At 28.6% G+C, this 23179-nt stretch overlaps 2 protein-coding genes across 2 annotated transcripts in view; both read left to right on the plus strand.

Moving 5' to 3' along the window:
* Positions 1-483: 483 nt before the first annotated feature.
* Positions 484-16682, plus strand: LOC148277767 (uncharacterized). The gene is made up of 7 exons (XM_088232423.1): positions 484-779; positions 1298-1366; positions 2902-2967; positions 3991-4071; positions 5595-5654; positions 14308-14448; positions 16528-16682. The coding sequence occupies exons 1-6, from the start codon at positions 540-542 to the stop codon at positions 14407-14409; spliced, it is 618 nt and encodes a 205-aa protein (XP_088088549.1). The 5' UTR covers positions 484-539; the 3' UTR covers positions 14410-14448; positions 16528-16682.
* Positions 16683-18078: 1396 nt separating this feature from the next.
* LOC148277768 (uncharacterized) overlaps positions 18079-23179 on the plus strand; it is a 66557-nt gene continuing 61456 nt past the window's right edge. The window contains exons 1-2 of the mRNA XM_088232421.1: positions 18079-18364; positions 18795-18886. The gene's annotated coding sequence lies outside the window, so the exon portion shown is untranslated. The remainder of the gene's footprint in view (positions 18365-18794; positions 18887-23179) is intronic.

The following is a 23179-nucleotide window of genomic DNA, read 5'->3' on the forward strand; positions in this document are numbered from 1 at the left end:
TTGGTGATTTTTTCTCGTTTTATATTTCACGAAACATAGAAGACTTGTTTCGGCTGTGTTAACAATAACATAATTGGAAGGATTCGATATGAATAAATCGATTCCCAAGGTAAGTAACAGACATTTTATTACTTTGTTCACCTTTATTAGTAAAAATTTCATAAAATATATTTAATTATGAAGTCTGAAATTACAAGTAAAACATTATTTAAATCGATAATATACGTATAGTGTCATATTGAATAAATATGAATTATAATTTTTCATAATATAAATAAATACAGCGTTTACTACTTGCATTTTGAATTGCGTGTGTCTTTTTGTTGAGTTTGAAAAAAAAACTGTGGATAAAGCTTCATTACTAAAAAGTTTATTGTGATCAGTACCGAGACAATTTTAGATGATTACTCAGCCTCAGTAAACTGACAATTTCAAATTGAATAACTGCTAACATTTAATCGAAACATAAATTTTTCATTAACATTCTTTATTTTAAACCATTCAAATTAAATATCTTACTTACATTTATTTATTATTTTATGTACCCGTGGCAGTTGATTCAAGACATACAGAGAGGCATAAATGCTTCTAAAATTGCCCAGCTGAAGAGGCAGAAACAAGCCAGCTCCAGTGAAGAAAATAAAAGTCAAGCTATCAAGTCCAGCGAGGAACTGAATAGTCAGGAGTTGAATGAGTCCCAAAACTCTGAAGAAGAGCCTCCAGGGGGTGGTGATGGAATGGGAGGAGGAATTTTGGGACTATTTGCTGGACTAAGTGGGGTAATTTTTTTTACTTGCTTTTATTTTTTTGTTTATTTTAATGTGCAATATTATTTCCTCGTAAGAAACTAAATTCTACCATTACTGTCAAACAGGAGAACAAAAAATACAACCTTATTTATTTATAAATGAATAAACAGTAAAAAAGGTTGCTTTAAAATATGTGTATTCAACATAAACCAAGAAGACTTAATTGTTTGTTTCACAGTAATAGGATACATTTTATTTGTGTTTATCATAAATTTAAATTGTGCAGGTCATAAGCCCTGTAAGAGCTAGGCCAAGACATAGATATTCTTTTATCAACAAAGTTCCTAAGAATAGTAATATGCATTGACAATGCTACTTGATTGATATAAATAGTGTCTAGTAAATAAATCGTGGAAATAAAAAACTGATTGTAATAATAAACTATACTACGTGTATAATCGTATGATATTACAAGAATGTATATGTTTTCTGATATAACTATGTTGATATTAATATTTTTGATGAAATTCGTTATTTTCTTCTTATAGGAAGGAGGTCAATCAGATTTAGGGTCGCTTTTGACAGTTGTTGGGTCTATTGTTGGAAACCTTAGTGGGGTAAGTAATTGACTATAAGTAAAATGCTTTTTATTTATTTTTTACATTGGAAAATATAAGAATTGAAAGCAAAATTGCCATTGCGACGTTTAATATTGGTTTAATATTTAGTAAAAACGTTCCTGTGATATCCGTCAAAAAAAACTTCATAAAATCTAATACATATATATGTGCACAATACTAAGCTCGAGTAATAATATAGTTAAGATAACCGTCTATATTGGCAATTACTTTTAAAAAAATGCAAATTTGAAGTTCAAAGCTGATATGATTTGTCAATGAAAGTTAGCTTTTGGCGATGTTTTACTTATCGAAAACAAGTCTAGTCCATTTTTAAAGTTGTAAAGACTACATACATGTTGAAAGCAGCTTTTGTGGTAGAATATTAAAACTATTAACAACCCTTTTAGTAAGGAAATGCTTCCGTGGGCTTAGTTTGAATCTAGTTCTCTCAAACTTGAGACTTTCCTCGATTTCGAGCATCCTGTTTCATTTTGAAAATGTTTTCCAAGTTGACTGCAGACTATTTTATACGCCTCTATTAAGTCACCCCATCCTTGTGTCTCCCTCAACGTTGTGATACCATAAATGTTCCCAGCCTCTGCGCACACGGGATTCATTTAAGAATAGGGGATAGCTTTGTGGCTTGAATTTGGGCTTATGGTGGTTGTTGTTACCTACCAAACGTCTTGTTATGTCGACTGCCTAGTAGGTTTTACATAAATAAAAATCGTCTCGTAAGAACGTTTTTTACTTCACACTCGTTTTGGATAAATCTTCAGACTAACATGGTATGTGTAATGCACAGAAAGAGTAAATGATTGTACTTTCAGTTTTAATATATTTTATTAATACAAAAGATACAATATATAAACCTAACTTAACTTAATATAATAGAGAATGGAAATACTTAAAAATAACTCAAGGAATCTAATTTGTAAAACGTAAAATAAAGCAGTTAAGAAAAAGTATGAAATTGTAACAATTAAAATTAAATCAAGTTTTTGTCTAAAAAACGTGTGTCACCGAACACAACCAAAACGCTTCTCGTCCTGTCCGTCGCTCGGACCTGGCGCGCGACGTCGCGTGTGACGTATATCGCTCGTATATAGTGTTGCCACAGGCTCTTTACCAATCCATAAGTTTAACGAAAAAGTTAAATAATTTATTTAAAAACATAAATTAAAGCATTGGTACCAAATTTGTATTGAAAATACAATTATTATACTAAAAAATAAATTATGTACTTGAAAATTCCAATAGTACCAATAAAACAATTATTACAAGCTTTCAAATATTTTATGTATCATTATTTTTAATGAGATTTTTTTTTAAAAATCTGAATTATCGAATTTTTCGTACATAAATAACGACTTGAATAATATTGATTGATTATTTTGTTCGTAAATTAAATTATTTTTAACCTCACTTTATAAGTATTCTTTAAACATAATATGTACATAAGTATCCTCATATGTACATATTATATTTGTAATTCAAAATAAAATAAAACTGTTAAAATATTTAATTTTTAGGGTGAAGGATTTGATCTGAATGCGGTAGTCGAGGCCGCTGTTTCACTTTTGGCTGGAATCTTAGCCGTGAGTAATTATATTTAAGTATTATTAATAACTGTTCAAATCCCAAAATCCTCAATAGAATAAAGGTTAGTTTACACAAGAATATTTCACAGTTCTGCCATGGCACGTAAAGCGTAAGACTGATCATCTTTACTTTATGTAACAAAAATGATCAAGATACGCTAGGCTTGGAGTACCAATGCAGTGCCGTATGCAACATTATGTGTGGAAAATAAATGAAATAAAGGCAAGACATCTTAAAATATTAATTATTGAAAAAAAAATTTTTGAGTTATTGTTGATTGAAAATGAAAAAAAATCATTAGATTTTATTTTTAAATATTAACCTATTATGTAATAATATTGGTGTTTTTTGTTGATATTTCTTGATAAAACTCCATAGTTATTGATTATAATAAAATTATAAATAAACTTATCAATTCTTGGTTTAGTTTTACTTTTCATTATTTTGACCAACGAGCGCTTTCGCCTAAGCAGGCATCTTCAAGACTGGTTATGTAGTAAGTAAATGTCCATTATCAGATTTTTGTTGGATTTGGTAAAGCTATGTCTTTACCGGTCATCTTCATTTTTTACATTACATAAATAAATAAATAATTATAATATCTTATAGTGGTCTAACCTTAGATTATATGCGAGTTTCATAATATTTAAAAAGTTGAAACAATAACATAAATAAACAAAACCTAAAGTTAAATTACTGTAATTAATGTTTTAAATCCCGAGGTTTTCCTCGACAATGATAATTAAAATTAATTATAAATAAAATTCATTTCACACATTAAGAATTCGGTGGGTTTACAATAACAAACAAAGTAGAGGTGCTAAAAGTTGTAAACTGGAATGTGGATCAAGGCAGAGAAGCACGAGTGACGCGTTGCTCACCCTTTTATAGGTTTATTAGGTACGGCGCGCATGGACAATATTTTTTTATCGTCATTACAATTTTCATAATTTTCTATCGTCACTAGAATTTTGATAATTTTCTATCGTCACCACAATTATATATTTTATTTAATTAAGGGGGACGGAATGCAGAATATTGGAACTAAGATTGGAACCTACATAACCACGGCCCTGGGAGCAATTACAGGAGGTGGAGCGGTAATAAACATTTATAATTACTAGCTAATCCATATATCAATATCTTATTAGAGCCAGATAAACGTTTATTAGAGGGGAATAAAACAAAATTTTTAATAAAATCACTCCAGGGTTAGATTCGATTCATACCTTTGACTTCTTAAAGTTATTTATTTATATAAAGATACAATATTAACCCTTTTCCGGTCAATGTATCCTATGGAACACATATTAATTCTTGAAGTTTTTGTGAAAACTGCATTTGTCAATTTGCAATTTGTTATAATGAACAGAAAATCCTCGTATTCTTTAATTAGCATTTCTACCACTACCTAACGCCACTATCACTCATCGTTTGACAGTTCAAAAGGTGTTCTGGATAATCTGTTATATTTAATGTTTTTAGCAGTGTTTACTGAATATTTTGACAAATATGAATATAAAAAGTTCACTACTATGCAAATTTCTGTAAAACCAGTGTTTTTATTTTAACCATTCACATTAATTTCTTCATGGTTTGCACTAAACACCACAAAGGTCTCTATATTTTATAAAAACAGCAAATATCACACTAACGTTTTATTTAATATTTAAATATACATACAATACAATGGATTGTCTCATTCGCCCAAACCAATATTGAATCACCTGCTCTACAAACGTATATTTTATGTTATCTTTTTGTTGTTGATTTTGCATTTTATAATATAAATAATAAAGACATACAGAAATTAAAAATAAACATAACTACGCAGTGTCAAAAAAAGTCTTAACATTTTGTAATTTCTCTCCGTATATTTATTTATGTATTATTTCACGTTTTACATAAAACTTTTTTTAAAATATGAATACCTCACTGTGCACAACCCGTGTCGAGGCATTCATTTACATGATTTAAGTCAAGTCAAGTCAGTTTATTAAGTCTTCTTTTTACATATATTCTCACGTGTATTTTTTTTTTACATAAATATTGTTAAGTGTCTTTGGCACGGGTTACCCAAGTGAGGTCACATTATTTTTATTATTGTTTATAATGCGAAAAAAAAATTTGCTCAGAGGTAATTATATCACTGAATATTAGTAGAATTTTTAAGTTATATACAGTGTACTAAAATAATATCTATGAAACGGGTACGTCTTGAAACTGGTAGACATAGAAAAGTCGTAAAGTGGTTATATACAAATATTAAAAAAAAAAATGCATAATATTTAACCACAAAGTAAATGTTTTAAATATTAATAAAAGTATGTTTATGATTTTGTTTTATTAATATACATAAAAAAATAGTAAAACCTTGGTATTTAGTTTAAACAGTCTATCTCAAAAAAAAAGTTGGTGTGTAACATTTAAAGTTTTTAAAACAATATTTTTAATTTGGACAATCTTATCACGAAACGAATAAAAAATGTTGTTTGGATAAAAATTTAATCAAACTTTCTTTGTTAATATGTTTTTAGGAACAAATTATAAATGGCGAGAGTTTATTAAATGTTTTGTTTTTAAATGAAATAATCATGAATTATATGTTTATTGTAAATTCCAGATGAATAATGGAGAATTTTTCGGAAATTTGGTGGCTACAGTACTCGGAGGAAGCAGTGCGGTAAACATTAAAACAATAATAAATGTGTATACTAACGATTATTGCTTTTTATTCTAACACAAAACTAATCATTGATATTTTATATACTAATAATTAAAATGACTAATTTAAACATATTATTACTCATGTAATTTGTGAAAAGTATCTGTTGGGTAAAAAAAAACAATAAGGTAAGATTACATAAGGTTTATACACTTGCTCTCGAAAACATAATATATATATCGTCTTTATCATAGAACAACGACGTTTGTTATTTTCTTAAGATTTAAATGACAGCGGCTTAAATTGTTTTTGGACACGTAATGCTACTTGATAAATACAGAATTACATCTTTTGATACTTGGGTTACTTAATTACATAATACATTTTTAGTGTAAATTTTAAATCTGACAGAATGATGTTTGTGTAATCTATATTTTTAAATTTTGTATTGTACATTGAAAAAGTCCTACGAAAAAAAGCATTTTTAACATACGATGTTTTACTTATTGGTACATGAAACAGTTGGTACCGTCTAAAAATCCTGTCTGGCACATGTATTGTTATTAAACCAAGCAGCTCTATACAGTCAACCATTCCTGTCATAATTTTGTAAAGCAGTAGTTGGTCCGCACACAAGATAGAGAACTAACTGAATAATAAAAACAAAAAATTGGTCGATTAGGAAATGGATGGCTACTGTTCTGTCCGCGCGCGTTCACCTGCAGATAATACGGCCGCGTGCGGTGGTGGATGTGTTACGATGAACTATCTCTTAAACAATGTCTTGATCCACTATTTTATTGTTAAAATTACTGTTCACACTGGAACAATCGGTCCGAAGCTGGGACAAGACAGTATTGTCACATACGAAGACTGGACAGTGCTGTCTGGTCTCAGCTTCGAATTAAGCGTTCAGACATGATCAAAAAGTTCAATTTTAAATAATTGTTACGCTTTCGAAAAAAATAACAAAATAACTTTCTTCTTTGCTTTTTTTTGCCTTTTTCATCTCATCAAACAAAAAAAATATTCTCATCAAACAACAAAGTATGCTTTATAATATGCAGTAAAAAATATTTCTAAAAGACGTATTTTAAACGAACATAAATATTTTATTGACTTGTTTGTAGGATTATCCGTCATTTCGAAAATGCTATTTATTTATTAATATTCACGACACTGAGCGCCTTCTACCTTGCGAAATAAATTATCTTTAATTATAGAATATAAACACCACACTATAATTTAAAAATAAAAAAAAACAGCATTATGTTACAAACGTTAAGTACTATAACACATCAGTTTAATATAAAGAACAAGCTTAGACATAGTAAAGATTATAAACACTTAAACAATGCGTACATTCAAGATAAAAAATGTTGAAAAAAAAAGATTTGTGTTTTAAAGGTACTAAATATATGGTGATTAAATACAACAAGCAACAAAATTCTTTTAAATCGAAAAAAAATTAAGATCTCATAAAGTATACACGTAAATACATAATAATAAAAAGCTTACAAAGTAATTATACACCTGAGTTTGTATTTTCCCATTAATTTAATGATTTGATAGAACTTTCAGCATCAGTATTAAGTTTTGTAATTAGTACTTTGTTTGATGATGTGGTTCAATAAACACATTTAAGTATTCATTATAAAATACATATATAGAATTACGACTCAAACGATTGCAAAAATTATTCAGTTAAAATCATAAGCCATTTGGAATACGCCTCTCAGATATGGAATCCCCAGTATGCCAAATATATAAGTAGAATAGAAAATATTCAAAACAAATTTATAAAGTACCTTAAATACAAAACCGGTATTTCTTATGTATCTACTCTCACTGCCTCCACCTTCCATGGAATCATTTCTCTACAATACCGCAGAGTGTGTGCGGACCAACTACTGCTTTACAAAATTATGACAGGAATGGTTGACTGTACAGTGCTGCTTGGTTTAATAACAATACATGTGTCAGCCAGGATTTGTAGGCGGTACCACCTGTTTCATGTACCAATAAGTAAAACATCCAATACAAAATGTACAATACAAAATTTCAAAATATAGATTACACAAACATCACTTTGTCAGATTTAAAATTTACACTCAAAATGTATTATGTAACTTAGTAGACATTATAATAATAAATATGTACATCTCCCCTCCCCTCCTCATCCTCTCTTCAAGCATTTTTGTCCTTATCCCGCCCAATTTACAGTAACTTAATGTTCTTAAAATATATATATTTTTTTTTATATTATTGAGTATATAAAAATAACATTTTTATATGTATAAATTGTATGCATTTATTTGATATGTAATATATTTTCTTTACTAACTTTGTATACTATGTGGAAATCTGTTATTAGTTCTGAGTTTATACACTATATCTGTTTGTTTACTAAAAATATGTATGTAGAAGTGTTGATTTCCCAAATAAAATAAAATAAAATAAAATAAAATAAAATAAAATAAAATAAAATAAAATAAAATAAAATAAAATAAAATAAAATAAAATAAAATAAAATAAAATAAAATAAAATAAAATAAAATAAAATAAAATAAAATAAAATAAAATAAAATAAAATAAAATAAAATAAAATAAATAAATAAAATAAAAAATAAATAAAATAATCTAAACTAAGCCGCTCTGGGTCATTTTTTTGTATAAATAGTATAACTATCAAGATGCTGATTTAAGAAACCCGTGTTATCACTTTACACACTGTGTAACATTTACATTTCTGCCCAATGTTGGTGATTTCCACATCGTCATCTAATTTTCGGAAGTTCTATAATAGTTAAAGCAGGAGTTTTATCACATTATTTTACAATTATTGTTATTTGCGACATTTCATTGGTAACATCTGTCGACTTTTGGTAAAGTTTTTTTATTTAGCAATATTAAATGCGATTCCTGGTAAAGTTGACATGAAATATTTTGGAAAATTTTGATTTTCAACTGCAAAGTTTTTCTGTCCCTGGAAGCGTAAGACTAATAATCTTACCTTCATATGGTAGATAATCGAGCTACGCTGAATTTGGTGTACCAGTTCAGTGCGCTATGCACCATCAGGTGCGGATGATAATTCTTTATTCATGTGATCTACACATGTTTTTTTATTTATTTAAAATTCGTTAGGATTATGAAAGAAATAAATCTTCAATATTTTGGAAGAGCGTATTAAGCTTTCAAGGACAAAAAATATTTTCAAGAAAGTAGATAAGGGCTGAATTTTCTTTAGTGAGAGGGATTTAAGTGGAAAACTCCTTGATGACTTTCCGCATACTCGAGTTTAAAGTTTACCGTATTGATGTGCCATATAAAATATGTTTTTTTAAAATTATTTTTTTATGTTTCTGATCCTTTATTTGTTAGTCCCATGGAGTTGGGACTTATTTCTCAAATAATGTACAATGAACTGATGTATATAAATAAATAAATAAAATATAAGGTCCAGTTATGTTATGTCTCATCGGGTTAGGTTAGTGCGGTCATCATGTGCTTTTTAAGGTTGATTTTAAATTTGTCTTCAGTGTAATTTTTCAAGTAGTAAGGTAAGTTTTTGTAGTGTGAAAGGACACCCGCTTTGACTAAATATACAATTCTGAAAACTGTAAAAGTGGTAATCTTTAACCAGAATGGTGAATGTTACACAGTGTGGAAAGTGATCACTTGAAACAGCCAATAGCAGATCATAAGCCCTGTAAATGCCTTAATTTTTTACATTTCCCAAGAATTCTTTCATCTCATTCAAGGTATCTGTCAAAAAAATACTTAGTTTTTCTCCGTTGAGATATTTTTCTCTTTAGATGATATTCTGAAAGGGTTAGGCATTAGTCTTAAAACATTTGGAGATACTTTACATATTGTCAATGACAACATTAATTATAAATAGGTATTTATTATTTTGTTTCCCGTATTGCTAATAATGATAAATAATTTTAATGTCAAAGGACAGTCTGAATACATTAAAGACTGTCAGAATTTACAAAACGTGTCAATATTGACCTCAATTTTTCAACTTGATGTCACTCAAAACTGTCTGTATCTTTTAAGTGATATCGACGCAATAATTTTATATTTGAAGACATTATTCAAATACTATTGTGTTCAAAAGATAATGTCATAACTGCAAACTTTTATAATTTAAATGCATTCATATATTTTTGGCTTACAATTCATTTCAACTCTTAAGTTAATTAAACGCATTTGCTATCAAACTTTTTAAAAATTGTGAAAAACTGAATTCATTCAATATATGGGTTTTATTTTTTTTAAATTGGCCTGTTACGTTTTTAATCAATATTTTATTTGATTGGGAGTAATGATTCGCTAGAGAAGCCCTTTAGCTTTATTGCAAAGATCAAACATTTGGTTTTTAGTTTAACAACAAAAGTTTTACGGACGGTTTCGGTTTGCAATTCTCAATCTGAGTACCAACAGCCCTACGTTTTGGCTGTAAACTGTGGCTAAATTCGTGGTTAAAAGTCACAGAATGGTATTTGTCAGTACAGGCGACTCTATTATCCAGTGTCATATTATTTCTCTAAGGTTTTTAATGTGATTAATAATAAACAAACCATCTCGGCGTTTTACGTAGAAGAGGAAAAAACACCATATCACTCTTCTTTGCATACAGACCTCGTATCCTCTATGTTCATTTTTTTCACAGACGCGCTCCGATTATTCCGATTTTTGTCATGTCCATTTTCAAGTATTTTTTGAATTTGGTCAGAATGTTTTACACGGCTATATTCAATTGCTCGTGGTTGGAATCTGAAATATAAGATTGATCACCTTGCTTTCATGTTACAGATTATCTAGTTATTAGATACACTGAATGTGGTATACTAAAGCAGTGCCTTATGCACCATTCAGTGCAAATAGTCTTTGACGATGATTTTAATTGAGCGTAATAAGGAACTTTAATGTTTTTCTAATTTATTGCAATAATTGTTTGACTCAAAACTTTTTGAACTGTGCTTCTAGATGTTTAAAGAACGTCAATACAGTAAAAATTTGTGTATGTTTAATTGTTTACTTATTAATCAAGATTTTCCCGTTTTTTTGGGCTGATCAATAAATTTGTAATGGTAGCCAGAACCTATTAACATGGTATTGAGGGCATTGCCTGCAACGCTTGTATGGATAATGAAGTATTTCATAATTTATTATAGTAAATAATAATATACCTGAGTGATTGGAGGTGAAATAACGTTGTTGGTAAATTGTTAATTATGTGCAGCATGCATTACTGGCAGAATTCATGTTTTTACTATAACCAATCAACTATTCAATCAATAATTTTATTAGCATATTACAACATTGATGTAGAATATTTTAGGGATGGCAATTTAAAAAAAATAAATTTAATTTAAACATATTTTTAAACTATAAAGGAAACAAGTTCATGACTATTGTAATAAAAAGACTTATCAAGTTAATTTATATGGCTTGTCGGTGAAGTTCCTTAAAAGAAAACATTATCACAATATATATCTAATACTAAATACTGCATGATAATTTATAAGGACCGAGAAAAAAGAATAAAGACAAGAATATTCAATAAAAATTAATAAGAAACATATCGTTGGTAACCTGTAATTGAATATGTAATTTGTTTGTTGTAAAGTACCCTATTTTTCACACAGAAACCATAATTTTACTTAGTAGATAGAATTGAAGATGAATGTTTACTTCTCATTGTAAGACGGGCCCTGATCTTAAAACTAAACTCTTATTTTGCCTTGTCTCTTTGATAGTGCCATTTCTAAGACCAGTAGGCAACAAATTAAATTCAACTTAAAAATAAAGTCTTGGCATTTAGAGGGCTTATGACCTGTCGTTGGCTGGTTAAGGTGGCTACTTTGCACATTGTAACATTCAACACTGTAAAACTCAACATTTCTTCAATTCTTCCATCTGTTAATTTTTGTGAAGTTAATGAGTCGAAATCTTTATTGACGCAAGTAAAATTCATCTGACCAAATTATTTCAACTACAAACTAAGAACGCCTGAAAATATTTTATTTTGTATGCTTCTTTTCGGACCAGTTGGTATAATCAACAATATTTTAAGTTCGTCCAAATTTTTGCAGATAAAAACTTGATTTCACCCCTTAGGGAGTTCTAAAGATTAACATATTAGAACAGATAGGAGTCAAATCCAGCTTTTGTCATCCAAAATTTGCCAACTGGTCCAAGAATAAATAAAAAAAAAAATAGCAATATTTTCAAGCGTTGCCTAGTATATAGGTGAAACAATCTAAGCCGCTTTAATAAAAAATTCGGCCCATAAACTTCGGTAAATCAACAAATAGAAGAATTGTGGACTCACGGGCCAAAGGTCCGAGGTTCAAATCCTATGTACTAAATTGTTATTTTTCCAGCACAATTTATTTACTATTTTTAGGAAATGGTCTAAAAATTAAAATATTAGAGTAAATAATAAGAACTCAATCATTTCTATTTTTAATAAAAAATTAAAGAAATATTGATTTTTAAATATGAACAGAATGGTAAATGTTACATGGTTTGCAAAGTTTCCACTTAAAACAGTGAATGAGAGGTTATACATCCAGTAAATGCCTGGAATTTTATGTACCTTTCTCTAAAATAATCTCCAACTCTGGTGTAATATTTTTATTTATATGAAAAAACACGTTTATTTATTTTTATTTACTTATTTTATTCTAAATATATTTATGTAACATTTATTGAAAAACAAATCCTAACTCCATGGAACCAAAATCCTGTGTTGAGTTGGGACGAATATGTGCATAATACTTTAATAGCATAGTATGTATTATACAGAACCAAAACAGAAGTTTAAAATGTATACCATATCAACATATAAAATAACATATAGTGAAAAAACATTTGGAATACATGAAAAAATAAGAGTGAAATAAACTAACTCAAATATTTGCAAAACCATCAAGGAGTGTCTCATTTTAATCCCTCCTCTTAAGGAAAATCCAATCCTGAAACTCTTTTTTGAGAATAGATTTTGTGTTTTTATAACAATGAACTCTTTTTATTTGCGTATATTGTGTGATACAAAAAAATATTACTCATTTTCATAAGTAATAAATTGTCTTTTTTTTCTATTTATTTTGTGTCGATTTCCGTGTCATTCATCTTGTTTTTAGTACAGTAAAACTGTGATGAAACAAATCAGAATTCAGTTGTTTTTTACTGAGATCGTGAGCAATATAAAAAATATCATAAAACGTTTGACCTCCCAAGGTTAAGAAGTGTGTTTTAAAAATATAAAGTTCAAAAACCTTTTTAATTATACATAAAATCTTTGATGTCATACATTTTATCTCTGCAAAAAATATTTCAGGTATTTCAGAGGACATGAACAATATTTACAATATTGCGTTATGCGGAGTTCTATTTTTGTCAAAGCTCGGTGTTTTCAAGTATTACACCATGAAGTAGATGAAAATACGATCTTTGGCTGCAAACATTTGGATGAACTCAAGAGAATATTGTTTTTTTTTTTATCACATTGTAAATTTATCATTAAATTATAACCAATACGAGATAAAGCTAAAACAAACTTTTGCAAAGTACATTAAATGATTTGCTATGGCGTTCATAATGGATAATTTATAACGGGTTTTCATTGCTTTTTCACAACTTTGAAATCTTAATACGAGGAAAACGTGCGAATTCAATGGTATTTGTTAAGATTATTAAAATAAGCCAATTATTATTTTTTAAATGTTTTTTATTTTGTATGTTATATTTTTAAAAAGTATAATGATTTTGAAATTATTTCGCCTGTTAAGTCTCTACGATGAGTTCTCCTGACTGGTGAGTTGGCTTCCTGGTAACCGGAAACGTATCACAACAATCTGTCGTTGGTTGATTTCGGAGAACTGGTGACGTCGTTCAAAGTAGTTGGTTTTTATTAAAATAATTTTTAGTAATTTTTTCTTGCATTTTCGAGAAACTTCGCCATACAATAATTAAATCCTCTAATTTTTAACGCATGTAAAAAACATTTTTTATGTCGAATTTCCCATTGCACTAAACTTCCTCATAGAACAGATTCAATACGTTTATGTTAATAAGGCTGTATGCGTTTTCATCAAAAAATTATAAATGAATTTAATTAATAAATAAAACTTAAGTCCATAAATAAATATCAAAAAGGAAGAGCTGAGGAATATTTTTGTCTCTTTTGTCATCTTGATTTTAAGTATAGTCATATGTATTAAAAGTGTTTCCTTTTTATCTTTCATCTTTTAAGAAGTGTTTTTATTTTTATTTTATTTTGAAATTATATCATTAAACTGAAATTACAATTTATATGAAAGTACACTTGATAAAAAATAATACGCTTAAAATTCTAGATTTTGGGGTCTAGAATGTACTTGGCAACATCCACAAATAAATAAATAAAATAAATAAATGCACTATTCATTTTAAGAAAACCTCGAAAGATTGTTATTTTTTTGTGGGAAAGTTGAAATAATTATCCAATAAAATAGTAGGAACATTGAATCGTTTGGGTTGAGGTATTAAGAAAAATAAATTAGATTAAATACAGATTGAAAAATGATTTTTTTGGGAAGATAATTTATTTTTTCCTAAATTGTATAAGATTTTTTAATTTGCATATTAAAAATTATTTATATTTATTTTTTAGGCTGGTACAGGAGACAGCTCCGAAGAGGGAGGGGGAGGATCCGATTCTGCATCTTTCTTCATCTCCCTCATATCGTCTCTTCTTGGTGCCAGTTCTGGTTAAAAGGATAAAGATGAAACAATTATCCTTCTAAAGTCTTAGGTAAAATATAATTGTCTAAAATATAAATAAATCCACATGTAATAAATATATTTTCTAAAGATTCTGATATTTTATTCACGCGTATATTTATGAATTGAATATCTTTAGAAGGCATTATATTAGTTCATGATACAATATATTTACTTACAAATGTATAAATTATGTGTATAACCTATGACCTATGACTCAAAAAAATTTAAAGGGCCCAAAGTATGAAAAAAAAATAGAGGCTTATTTTTAAATTGACAAACTGTAAGTAATATTGAGACTTAAAAGAAAATAATGTTTTTCCAATAGTTTAATAACATGTAAAAAAAGTTCCTTTGTAATCTTCCCACTTTTTGTTGTCATCTTAAAATACTAATTCTAGTTTTTAAAAGAAAGAATAATTTTAAATGTTTCTAATAATATCCAATTAAAATAAAATATATTAAATTGACAGACATCTCAACAATAATGAACAACTTTTTGCGAAGATAATAAAGTAATTCAGGTACTTATGAAGTGTTATTAAATGATTTGAGTAATACTTTACACCTGTGTAACATTCACTTCTCCGTCCATGTTTGATGATCTGTCAATTTGATATAATATCTTTAGGGTGTACTTGTGTTTAAGATTAGAGAAAATAAAAATATTTAACGTTTTATTAAGATGAAACAAACAAAAAAATGATATTAAGTTAGTCGCTATAAATAACAACAGGGATAGAAAAAAAGTATTGCAATGTCTTGACATGATTTTTCAAAATCGTTATTTTAGTAAGGTGCACGTGGTTTTTATAAAACAACATAAATTATAAACATAATGGTTTTTATTGTATGTAAATGGCTGAAATAACTTAAAAAGCGTTTAAATGTGAAATTTCAACACCCTTTGATCTATAAAAACATTGTGTAATGTTTACATCGAAACACAAAATAGCCACATTTTATTGGGTTACATTATTGTGTCATATTTGACATTTGTCAGATTGGGAAACTCCATTTAATAAAATACACACTTTTCTTATTTAAATTTAATTCGTCAGAGCATTTCTGATATTAAGAATAATCAAACGATCGTGAAACAATGGTTATTCGATGTAAAATGAAAACCACATGCAATAACTAAAATGTCAATGGAGATATGGAAAGTTTTATTGAAATTTTTATTCTTAAAATTTTATATTAGTACCTACTGAAACTCTAATGATAATATTTTTTAATGTTATAAAACAAACAAATCACGAAAAATATACAAATAACTAACATACACATAAAAAAATTAAAAAAACCTGCGTAAAAAACTCAAGAAGAACGTGCAAGTGTAAAAAAAGCGAAGAATTTTAATTATAAATTAATATAAAACTGCAGAAACGATTTTGAGAAGGAAATATGAATGGCTTACTATCTTTTTTTATATGGTTTGAGTGGTTACTTTGTAGATTGTACATTCAACATCAGATTTACCGATATTGATTTAATAGGGGGATTTAATGTATTTTTAAAATATTTTTTTGAAACAAGCGAAAAATTATGATGGTACCTAATAGTATTATTACTTTCCCGTGATATCTCAGATAAACTTTCTATAATTGTTTAAAATACTTAAATTATCCAAAAACGAGACGTTTCGTACTCTAAGGGACAAACGGTACGTATTACGTTGCCGTGCTATGCTTGTACGCTTTGTTATGTTTGTTAGAAGCGCACTCGACTGTCATGACTTGTGACATCAAAGTGGCGCCAGTTGCTAGAAATAAAAGAATGATTTTTTCAAAATATAATTCTGAACACCTTTGAACTGTCAAACAATGAGTGACAGTGACGCTACATAGTGGTATAAAACATTGATGGTTATATATTTAAAATCATAAAAATCCGATGTTGATTTTCAATAAGTTTTCAAAGTTTTTTCAATTTGTGAAAATACCGTATTTATCTGTTGATTAACAGTTGATAAGCCTAGAATTTAATATTCCCTTCTCAAAAAGATTTTTCATCCATGTTGAAAATATTTGCTATCACAATTACAATATATTTGAACGTATAGAAATTTATGAATTATTAACTTTAATTATATTCAATGATTTTACAGCCGATTCGAGAAATATTCAGAAGAATCAAAATCGCCATGGTTCGAGGGACATTATACACTATGAATAGTTTCTTAATTAATTTTATAAATCCTACTGTAAAAAATCAGTAGTAATATGCGCGCATTTTTATATGAAATATCATATCTTTATAAATAAATGCATTCTTAAATACGAACGTGTTTTATTCCCTATCAATGCTGTATAAATTATGTAAATAACTCAATACAGAAAAAATTTTTTTTTTTTTAAACTAGATAGTAGAATTTACGATCTAGGTATCGATGGCTAAGCAAAAACAGAATGATAACCTAAACATCGCATATAAAATGCCTGAATAGGACCTTTTCTCCTCCATGGATGCGAATATGTGACTCAGAAAAATACTGGGTGTGTGGTAGTAAGACTTCAAAAGAATGCAGAAATAAGACAAGGGATGCAGCGAACTTCGTTGACAACCGTCATCATGCGAAGGTGATACAGGGCATTAATTGCACAAATTCCGCCGTACACCATTACCATAGTACTCATATAAAAATATGAAATTTACGTGCTGATAGGACACAGCTGTAAGAAGTTGACACCAACGTTCAATTTTAAAAGTATTTTTATTGTAGAGGTGATAAAAAAATGAATCTGTTATTTTAATATAGTTATTACGAAACTGCTGAAACAGTTTCACAAAAAATAAACCTATACTCGGTAGAAAAGATTGAACAGCTATTTTTCGGAAACAGCTGTAAAAAAGTCTCAAAAGAAAATTAAACTGCTACTATGAGAAAAAATATTTAGGGTAACAAATGAAACCGTTTTAAAAACCGTTTTCAAGGCAGTGTGGTAAAACTATTTTTCCACCCTATGAAAATTGAAGATGTAAAACTCAACTGTTTCTGTTACCCCCCACCTGTTTCTTAAATAACAGTAACAGTTTATAAAAATTGTTTCTGGTTACTGGTACTAGATTTTTTACCTACGCTGCTCTAAACTGTTATTTAGAAACAGTTTAATTTGTGAAACGGTGATTGTTACTGCTACTTCTTTTGAATAACCGAAACGCCCATCTCTAGTGCATAGTAATATTTGCATGCTAGTGTACGTCTCTAAACCGGTATAGAATTCGGTAAGTAGTGACTCATATTTTTTGAAATATTCGACCACAAATTTTTGAATATAATTAAAAATAATTATGTTTACCATAAATTTATTACGTTAATCAATAAAAAAGTACTTTGACTTTCTGAAGAGGAATAGAGATTTAACGAGAGGAATTATCCTCGATCAAAAAAATAAGATAAATGTTCGAGTTGATAGTCTATTAAACACGAGATCTTTGAACGGTAATGAGAGTAACAAGGCCGCTGTACTTTCGGTTTTGTTTAGTTTTTATACGTCACTTATCTGAAGGGAATGCAGAAAAAATAATCTTCACCTCAGTTGCGTAACGCTATTACCGTCAAGAGACGAGCTTGCATGTTTCAATGGCGGATGTGCCATGTCAATACTAGAGAGGGGATAAGGAAAAAAGTGAAAATATCCCACGCCGGGGACTGACTACCAGCGCCATTGCTAACCGCTCCGTCTACACGTAATAATAGATCCGTCCGACCACTGTCCGCTTAAATATACAATATTAATCATTGTTGTGTCGCCGGTTTTGACAAATATTTGACATTAACCGCGAAAATCTGACACGGCGCCGCCATTTTGAATCGGTTTCCCGCCGCGTGGCTTCGTTCGTTTTCGCCTCCCGCGACGGCCCAATTGAAGCCTTCTTATTGGCCGACCAGTTTGGCGCGAAATCCGGTTTTAAGTTATTATTTAGAAGATTGCAACTGTGTGGTAATTATGAATTTATGCAATATTTTTCTGTGAACTCAAACATTATGGCGTATGAAATTTAACGTTATCTAACCACTAACGTAGTACCCACATATTTATTTCACATTTACGATATTTTTAAAAGAAATTTTTTATCATGGTATTTGAAATAACCATTTAAAGAGACGTTTAGACATTTCCATGTTTTGTCTAAGAAAATTTTTGAATTATGTTATTGTTAATATTTATTTAATTTGTCATTTAAAAAAGGCGTCTTCAGTTTTTATTTTTTTAGTGTTAATGCATTGGCTTTTTTTGTGTCGCATAAATCCTTTTTAAACGTATTTTCTTGGGGTCTATTTAAAAGGGGGAAGTATCCAAGTAGTTGCGTAAATATTATTATTCACGTATATAACTAACAAACGATCATTTTTATGTCATTTTTTCACAGAAAAATACTTGTAGATTATAAAAATAATAGCAATCGATAAACTCGCCGCGAGTGCCCAAGGAGGGAAAGAGACAAGAAATAGTAATAATATTGTAAGTACTCTTCTCACTTTCACTTTTACTCCCAAGGTAGGTACCCAAATACCTGATCCAATGAAATTGAAAGTCGTCGCTGCATTTCACTTTTCAAAGTTGTAAGGTAGGTACTCACATACCTGATTTTATTTAAATTTACCCAAATAATTCTTATTCTTAGATTGTTCAGGTCAGAAACGTAAAAAAAATATCGTATTAAAATATTCGCTTTTATATATTTTTTGCCTCTTTATCTGATTCACTACTCAGATAATTTCAAAATGTCTAAAAAACTTTTACATTCTTAAAAGGTAACAATGCTCGAGTTATTTTAAAACATACCTTAAAATCGTAGTATATTTTTCTAATGCGCCTGATCGCCAAACAAAAACGGTACTCGAAAAGTTTTGCTTTTGAAGTAATAAAATTCAGCCAAAATTAAGTTAAGGTTATTACTAAAGCCCTCACAGGACACTGCACATTGAACCAACACCTTGCTAGAATGAACCTTTCCGAAAGTTCTAGATGTAGGTTTTGCAGTGCAAATCAGTAAACACCTATGGATACTTAATGTGAATGTGGTGCTTTACATCATAAAAGAAGCCTCATCCTCGAGGGACTACTAGTTAAACCTGAGGATATTACAGAGCTCGCTTTCTGCCTAATAGCCCAATACTTTACGGATCTGGGCTTATAGGAGGAGATTTAGCAAAATATAATCTTTCGCCTTCCACACAGTAGTCAGGTGCTTTATAGACCTAGGATTGGAGGGCGAGAACTGTTGACGGGAACCCGTCACAATAGATCTTCACAGGTCGCAGTGATGTCAAGAGCTTGCATAGCACTGACCCCTACATCTAAAAATAGTAAAAAGATCACTAAACAAGCGATGAAAAATGTATTGAATTTAGGCACAAATTCATTTATTTTTATTTATTATCTATATAAGACATGACAGTTATAACATTTTATTTAACCCGTAATTAATAATAATAATAATCATAGTTCATTTACAAAAATAACAATTACTTTATATTTTTTTATTATATAAATTTATTTATAGTCTTTTAAGACGAGTGATACTTTTATCTACAAATTTGGAATATCCCGTGACCGGTTTTATCACTTTCACGACATATTCGAGACTGGTATCTTTATTAAGGAGTTCAATGTATTAATACAAAACAGAGGTAAGGATGGATAATTCAAAATTATATGAATAAAATTCAAAATTAAATTGAATAAAGTTATTTTTATCTTAAGGATCATTATCAATTTTTTTTGGGTTAACTAATGAGTTGATATAATGCTATTTTAATGATATCCGGTCACTGGATATTCCAAATTTGTCGATTAAAGTATCACTCGTCTTTTATTTATATAATAAATTACAATTAACTTTCATTAAAAATTTTTACTTACAAACTTAAAATTACTTTATCTACCACATACACACTTAGGTAATTAAAAAGATAAATTACTATGTGAATAACATGTTTATATATGTACATTCGACTGTGTTAAAAACAGTTTAAATTAAGATGATGGTTAAATAAGAACACATGTTAATATATTACAACAAAGATTAAAAACATTTTATAAAAGGGAATATATGTATTTATAGGGTTTATGTGTACGTAATATTCACCATTCTGCGTATGTTTGACCATCTATGTTCCCCCAATCCTTCCATCGGTGGATCTTTGTGAAATTAAAGAGCTTAATAAAAAATTAGATAGACACAAAATATTGTTTATAAGAACACTTGTAATTGCCCAATTTCGTTGTATAATGCAAAATGGTCAGTGAAATTTATAAATATAAAAAAGATTCTTCCGTTATTTTTTATTATGTCGTAATGTATAAATGTCAAAATAATTAAAATAAAACATGTTTCCAAACGTCTAGTGAAAAAACAGCGGATATGAATTGAATAATCAACAGCACGTATTTCCTATTCGACCTTTACAAATGGGAATTATTGTAAAAAATACAGGAAATGATATTAGTTAAATGTGATTTTCCAAAGCTTGCCAATAAAAAACAGTTTTATTAGTCAAGGGAATAAAAATTATGCAAATGTAGAAAAACAATACACAATATGTAACTTTATCTTTATTGTCATGGTTTTGTAAGCGCAGGATTTATGTATAATAGTTTCAGATCGTTATGACTTTAGAATGCGTAACATCTTTATGATCGAGATTATATTCAAATGATTTGCCCACGATATACAGAATACAAGCTCACTGAGGTTATGTAATTTAATATCGGTGTTTATAATATGATAAGACTGTGCACATATTTTTCCATTCTGTGTTTTTTATATATTTTTCTTGCTTAATAAATTCATGTCACGTGATTGAAATACAGATAAACGTCGTTTTGTGCCAGTTCGATTTACGCCGATTTACAATTACGCTGGTTGGTGCTGATTCCCCGGTTCGACCGACACGAGACAACAGTAGGCGCCACGATCCTAATACCAGACACACTTTTACACTCTGTTTTATTCTATTACCGTGTACGTCAGCAGCCTATTGTGTGTGAAATTCTATGCAAGTTAGTTTTCGTTTGGTTTTTAAGAAAAATAAAAGGCATAATTATATTTTTATAATATTTAAATGTTTGTAGTTTATTCATTTATTTATTTGACACTTTATATACATATACAATAAATATACACATAAGGGCGGGCATATTGCTTTAAGGAAATTTTTTCCTACCTACCCAAACCGTTCAGTTTGAGAAAATTATAAATACATTTACATATTGAATCTTACAATTTTATACAAAAATTAAAAACAAAGATTAACAAAATAAAAATAAATTTAAAAAAAATAACACTTTACTATAAAGAGAGGAGAGGAAATGCCATATTTAATTAGAATAAATATATTGACAGAGATTAACAACATTTTAATTAAGGGAATATAGGAGTCTATGCATTTAAAGGGCTTTTGACCTATTATTGGCTGGTGTATCTTGTCATTTTTAAATGTTCTTCATTTCTGTTGTAATATATTATTATTAATAACTTACATGGTTATTGAATCCAGTTCCCGTCTATAAAAAAATTTACAAACTCAAAATACTGTTAATATTTAATTAGGTTTGGAAGACGTTATTCAAATCAAAAAATGTGTCCCGTTAAGGGTCGATGGAATAAACTTTTACCTACGTGTAAAACTTATGGCAAAGTTTTTATTTTATAATAAGTTATCATAAAGTTATAAGGAGTGAACTCCAATTCAATCGATTAAATTACTATTGATAACTTACATGGCACCATCTAAAAAAAATACGATTCCTCTCTATAAATATTGATTTGAATTTTATTTAAGTAAAACAGTTTATTTTGTCCCCTCACGGTAAGGATTTATTCAAATGATTTAGTGAACAGGTGTGGGCTTTAAGTTTTTCGAAACATTACGTCGGCCTCGTGGTGTAATGGTTTGCGCGTTAGCCTACCATACAACAGGTCTCGGGTTCGATTCTCGACATGGTTGATATAAAATATTTATTTAAAAGGGTGTTTTCACACTAAAATATTTCATAGTCCCTGGACTGGTACCTGAAGCAAAAGACTGATTAGATGATGAAGGTAAGATTACTTTCATGTAACAAAAATGACCAAGATACGCTGCTAATGGTGTACCGATGCAGTGCCCTATGCACCATAGGTGCGGAAAGGGAATGATGACGATGAAACATTACTTAACTCTTCAATCAAATGACCACAACCAGGTTTTAATATGTATATATTTATAAATTATCTGCAAGTTGTGTTGTGTTGTTTAAAGCTATGTATAGATACGAGTAGTATTTTTAAAAAATTTTGAAAATAAATAAACAATTTTTTTAATTTGAATAAAATTACGTAAACTAAAATAATAGTTGTATTTGATATTTTTTTTAGAAATACTTACGTTCTTATTTAATTTACTTGAATATTTAAGTGACTAGAATATTTAATATTTTTAATCATATTTAATTTATACAATAATGTAGTATAATATAGTCGTGAAAAACTTTAATTGGACTCACACATTATATTATAATATAAATTATTTATCAATTTTCTGTGATTTTTCAAAATAAAAATTTATTTAAATATATATTTAATTAAAAAAACATTTTAGTTTGTAAGTGAAAATTCTTGATGGAAATTCACTGTAATTTATTGTAGAAATAAACTAAATATATATTACTCGTCAAAATAGCATTATATCAACTAATTAGTTGACCCAAATTTTTAAAAATAATGATCCTTTATTATTAAAAATAACTTTACTTAATTCACTCTAATAT

This window comes from Micrasema longulum, unplaced genomic scaffold (genome assembly GCF_059751315.1).
Source record: "Micrasema longulum isolate JH-2025_06_02 unplaced genomic scaffold, ASM5975131v1 h1tg000983l, whole genome shotgun sequence".
NCBI lineage: Eukaryota > Metazoa > Arthropoda > Insecta > Trichoptera > Brachycentridae > Micrasema > Micrasema longulum.